The sequence below is a fragment of the Falco naumanni genome, chromosome 15 (genome assembly GCF_017639655.2).
Source record: "Falco naumanni isolate bFalNau1 chromosome 15, bFalNau1.pat, whole genome shotgun sequence".
NCBI classification, from domain to species: domain Eukaryota; kingdom Metazoa; phylum Chordata; class Aves; order Falconiformes; family Falconidae; genus Falco; species Falco naumanni.
In genome coordinates, this window is record NC_054068.1 from 12186140 (window position 1) to 12191884 (window position 5745).

At 41.5% G+C, this 5745-nt stretch overlaps 1 protein-coding gene across 1 annotated transcript; it reads right to left on the bottom strand.

Moving 5' to 3' along the window:
* Nucleotides 1–1020: 1020 nt before the first annotated feature.
* PDCD5 (programmed cell death 5) lies at nucleotides 1021–5745 on the bottom strand. The gene is made up of 6 exons (XM_040615353.1): nucleotides 5624–5745; nucleotides 4469–4509; nucleotides 3259–3320; nucleotides 2728–2819; nucleotides 2414–2485; nucleotides 1021–2014 (listed from the first exon to the last, which is right to left on the bottom strand). Exons 1-6 carry the CDS (start codon nucleotides 5687–5689, stop codon nucleotides 1967–1969), a joined length of 381 nt encoding a protein of 126 aa, XP_040471287.1. The 5' UTR covers nucleotides 5690–5745; the 3' UTR covers nucleotides 1021–1966.

Consider the following 5745-nt stretch of genomic DNA (forward strand, 5'->3'; position numbering starts at 1 on the left):
GTAGCTTACTAAGGCAACGCAACGCAGATTTGGTACTTACTACCTACTGTATTTTTTTAACAAAATCTGGATTTTAAGACATCTAACAGGATATATTTTTCTTTAGACTTTCGTAGAAAATGTGCAAATTTATTAGAATTAACCTGAGTTTTCTATTGTATTCCAGTATCAGAATAGTTACCCTTGTGAACCTGAGGCTACTTAAGTGACCAAATCATGCTTCAGTTTTATTCAGTGTTCAGTCTAGGACAACCCCTCTTTCCAAGCATTCTGGATGTATAGCATATGTGTGAAAAAAACCCCCACTAAACCCAAACCCAAACACTTAAATGCCAAACAGTTCTACCATAAACTATGGAAAGATAACTAAAAAATTGTTAAGGTAAATGAAATAATTCGCAAGTTTCCTTTGACATGCTTAACCAAGCTTGTAATTAAAAAAATACCATAATTATTAAAAGATACGATGACTAAAGGCTGACTGGGATAGGATTTAGTACCCCTGGAAGCTTCCCCTAACTATCTACAGGGCAAATATGCTGAAGTCAACTCTGTAACACAATTTGTCTGCAAAGCATGTTACTGTACCATCCCGTTTAACCTCCAAAAGGGCTGTAAGTTAAAATAAAGCCCCAAAGCATTACTTCAGATTTTGACAGCTGAGATTCTGGAACAGCTGTTTTAGGAGAACAGCAAGGCAAGAAAGCTTATGTTGCTGTAAGTAGGATTTGATAAACTTAGGAATATGAATGTGACGCTTGGATGCTTAGGATATATCTGCAGCCCTAACAGGAAAACTTTTAAACCATTTATCACCACACCTTGGCTTAAAAAGTCACATTGTTAAAGGGTCATTAGTCTAAAGAAATTTAGCATATACCCACAACATTACTAAAGTTAAGGAATCCTAATCACAAATACACACAAGCAAAATGCCCAGCCTGGTCCAAATGAAACAAAAATAACTGTTTAAATACTTCTTAACCGCATTCACACAAGATGAAAAACACCCACTACTGCTCACTTTAAACAATTTTATTCTGTTCCAAAAACCACTGCAGTTGGGATCATACATGTTCCTGTTAAATTATATCAGAAAAGGGGGTTGTTGTGGTAGAGTGTTTATCAGCATGTTACAGTATTTATCCTACTTATTTCCATAACCATATTTTTGAAGAAACGTATAGCACAAGCGTGGTTTTATTTTACGCATGCGGGAGTTGCAGAAAGTTTAGGAAAACTGTCTTTTTCAAGGTAAGAAACACTCCAGCCATTTAAAAAAAATGGAGGTAGTTTTAAGAATATACGATACCAAGTGTCTGAACAGTGCTGTGTTACACAGTTAACTTGCTTTTTTTTGAGATAGCTTGATTATTTCATAGGGGAACAGTTGAATTGTGTGGTGGTTACAATTTCTTTACACGGACCGCCTGATAGGAAGTCCTCTGATCCAAACACTACTTTGTTACCTTCACTTTATTTTATAGATTTCCAGTAAGGACTTCAGAGCCAGTTTGCTCTGGATCGGTTTCCCGCAGGGGCTCAGGAAATCTCGTTTCTAACAGTTCCGAGATTCAGAGCCTCGAGGTAAGCCTTTAAACTCCCAGAGTGTCTGTTGCCAGCTTTACACTTGGCTCCTCCTCAGGTTATGGTATCTCCAATAGCAGCAAGTTAAGTGTGTGCAGTTGCTGAAAGCATAGCTTACACACCGAGTAAGGGGCAACAAAATGTCCATGCTAATGAAGCAGTGGGGAGCCCCACACTGCTCAGGCCTCTTCTACTACAAAAATTTTAAGTTATAAAATCCCCTTCTCAGATTTACTTTACAAGACAAGTTCATTTGTTGGCCTTTTTATATATATATAAAAAAAAGAAGCGTAAACATTTTCAGATCTTGCATTCTGCCTGATAATAGCATGTTGCCTTCTTCCAGGCCTTTTGTTTGGCAGACGGTCTTACAGTAGTATTAATAATCATCCTCTTCATCGGAATCCAGTACTTTCCTTCTGTTGAACTAAAATGAAATACAATGACACGAGAACAGAAGGGTCACAGTAAATCCAACATACAACAAGCTTTTCAAGCTCCATGCATTTAACAATGAATACTTTACATGGGAGCAGAACATTCTCGCCGTCACCCCACCCTGCCACATCCCTGCCTGGCCATAATGGTTCGGGATGGACACAGGGTAGTGTCTACGACAGAACACCCATATCCCAGTGTCAGTATCTGCAAGTTTGACTGTTGATAAGGACTGCTACGATTTAATCCCAGCATTTATCAGTGTAGGTAAAAGAGGTGGTAAAGACAAAGTTAAGGTCTACCCTGAACTGAAATAGTCTTAATACATGCAATTCTTCTGCTCTATTTTATAACCAATGAAAATTACATTTAGCAGATAAAAGTTTACCTTTACTGTTGTTTTCTTTTCTGTTTGCTGACTCACTTTTTCAAGTATTTCTATCAAACCTTGTTCCGATACCTAGGCAAGCAAAAGAAAAGCCATATAAACACATTCTGAGAGATGCTTAGCATTGAACAACTGAATCACAGTCTCCCTTCTTGTAAAAGGTGTTACATTATAGTATTTAGAAGCTCTCAATTGCTTTTTTCAGTTATTTAATTTACAAGTATTGAAAACATCCCCCCCCTTTTTTTTCTTTTTGAGCGGATTAAGTTTGAAAATTAATATATGCAAGAAACAATTAGAAAAACATAACTTACCTTTCCAGCTAGCTGTCCAAATCTTGCCATCTGTATAAGATAATTCTCTACTGCTTTTGCTTTGTCTGGTTTCACAAGTGCTAAATTGCTTACTGCAAGAAAACCAGGCTTTGTCAGTTTTAACACATACTCAGACACCATCACTAGTAACTACAAAGTGACAAACATACTTATGAAGCTCTTCTTCATGCCAAGGTCACGCAATAAATTGAAAAAGGCATTCTCATTTATGTAAAACAGAGTTACAAAATAGTTATGTTTCTTATTTTAAAATGTTTGTTCCTAATTTTGACTCTCACTACAATTGCTACTATTCATTAAAAAAATATTATTAACATCATTCAGATGTCATTTACCCCCTCCCCTCCAGTCACTGATACTGTCAACTGAAAAGCTGTTCCAGTTTTATCTTCCAATCAGCAATGTATTTTTCTAGTCTGGCCTCTGAACAAGCACATATATGCTGATTTGAGCAGCACTGGAACATACTAGATGAGAATTTTTTTATTAGAAATGTAATTGGATACTTACATCTTGCACGAGCTGCTTGATCAAGAACTTGAGCTAAAATAGTATTTCTTATCTCTGCTTCCCTGTAATGAAAAATCAACCACACATTAGAAGTGGGATTTCAAATACCTAAAATAATACGCACAAAACAGTAAACTCTACAGAAGACTTAATTACTTACATTTACATGATTTCTTTTATAGCATTTTGTCATGAGTAGCTTTATGTATGTTGACAAAATTACATAGCTGACAACACCTTCCAAGAAATCAAGATGGAATTTACTACTTACGCCTTCTTCCTGTTTATTATTACATCTTCAAGACAAAAGGCATGCTACCCACTGTGAAGATTCTGTATTCAGTTCCATGTGGAATTCAACCAAAGGCAGTGTTTGGTAGAGCAGGCATACGGAATAGACCATGTGATTGCAAGACAGAACCAAACATCGTTATGGAGTAAGTCTTCATATACTTAAAGTATCTGACTAAGTATTTGCAAAACTGGAATTGTAGTTTATGCATTTCAGTGAATACAAACTTTGACTGTGTGCAAAGTCTACCTCTTTGAACACTTATTTTCAGTTTTCCGCTTGGAACAGATGCTAAACATCACACTAGGCTCTGACACAAATCCTTTTGTTTCATATTTCTACCTGCAACAGATGTCCCAGAAAAATCAACTAGTAAAGCATGTTCCCATTGTGATAACAGAGCCAAATCCAAACTCATCACTTGGACAAAACTCCAGTTTGGAAAGAGTTCTGCCAGCCTTCGAGATCTTATATGACCAGCTCTTACCAACCCTGAAAGCCAAGGGTTTCCATGTTCCAGAAGCAGATAACAGTGGGAGTGAGGATGCTTCCCCAAAACATCCTATTATATCACTAAGGGTCATAAGGTTATTGCACTCAGCTGAGTCCCAAAGTGAAAACAAGCTGCTACTGCTGTTTTCCCCCATGCCCTCCCACCCCAGTCAGGGTTCAGACTGCCTGACAGCTCTGTTCTAGACATCCCAACATAGTCGTGGCTTGGGAGCCACACTTGGATCAATCAGATTTTAGCTATCCTTTCACTAAATCTTTAATATTTCAGCTTCTTTGATGGTGATTCTTCCAACAATAAAAATAATTCAGGTCAGTATTCCAAAAACATTACATTCTCAAAAAAAGAAAAAAAGTAAAAGGTTCAAAATGACTAGATGTTAGACCAAAAGTCAATAGTTCTCATACCTCTGTTTTGCTTCCTGTTGCGATGGATCACCAGAAGGATCCTGAAGAATGAGATCAGAATAAATATGATCATCCAAAAACATTCCACACAGGACAGTAAGTTTAAGTATTCCAGCAGAGTCAGTGTAAGCTAAACCTGCCTGCTAAACCCTGCCTGACCACAGATGAGATCCTAAAAATAAATCTGCTGCTCTAGCAAATAAATACACCATACTATGCCTTCCTCACAAAGCAGTAACACAACCTAGTGTGATGGCTAGTGCTACTGGATCATTCCACAGATTGTTGTAGGTTTGGACATAAGAGGCCTTCCCATTAAGTCTAAGATAATAAACTTTCCCAAATTTCTGAAACACGGACAAAAAACATTTTAAACCCATTGAAGTAAGCTAAGGACGAAGGAAATTCTATGTAATGCTTTGTATTTATCAATACAAAAGAAGAAAACACAACCCTAGCATGGTATTTTGGGACTAATACAGGCAGCTGAGATGACTAGAAGCAAATAATAAAAAAAAAAGGAAAAACCTGAAGTTTAGGTTGAATCTGCACCTCAAATTGTATAGGCAACATTTCAAGGCATGAAAGCTGAATGGGAAACCGTACAGAGAGAGGAAACTGGGCTGATCAGAGGTACGAAAGATCCCTTCACAGGAACAACGGAACAGACTGATACACCTCCGCTCTGGGAAGAGAGACAACTGAAAAGCCTGGTGACGGTATTCCACAAAACTGAGTGGTGAGGAAAAAGGTCGGGGCAGGGAACACCTATGCGCCGAGCCGCGGGCAGCAGGGGCAGGTCCGAACCGCCCCGAAGGCGATGGCGGCTCCGGCCGCTCCCGCGGCTGGAGCGGGGCGGGGGGGCCCGGCCGGTCCTTGCCCCCCGCCGGGCGCCAGGCACCGGGGCTGCCCTCGGCGGCTCCCGGCACAGCAGCGGGCATGTCGGGCCGATCCATGCTCCCCGGCCCCCTCACGGCGCGGCCCCCCCCAGGCGCGCCCGCACCCCCGCTGCTCCCCCGCGTCCCTGCGAGGCGGCCGCCGCACAGGCCCGGGAGCGGCGCGGGCGGCGGGACAGGCCCTGCCGCAGCCGGAGGGATCCCGCCCGGTCCTGGCCCGGCGCCAGCGGCACTGCTGGGGGCGGGCAGCCCGCCTTACCCCGTGCTTGGCCTGCAGCTCGGCCAGCCGCTGCTGCCGCAGCGCCTCCAGCTCCTCGTCCGCCATGGCTGAGGGGCGGCCGCGCAGCCGCAGCGCCGGCACCGTACCGCGCCCGCGCGCCG

Bases quoted from the DNA above. Each gene is read 5' to 3' on its own strand.
- PDCD5 (XM_040615353.1), bottom strand. From the start codon at position 5,689: ATGGCGGACGAGGAGCTGGAGGCGCTGCGGCAGCAGCGGCTGGCCGAG. The intron at 2,820-3,258 runs GTAAGTATCCAA...GTTTTCTTGCAG, and splicing joins TCAAGCAGCTCGTGCAAGAT to TAAGCAATTTAGCACTTGTG. The intron at 2,015-2,413 runs GTAAACTTTTAT...ATTTCATTTTAG, and splicing joins AAAAGAAAACAACAGTAAAG to TTCAACAGAAGGAAAGTACT.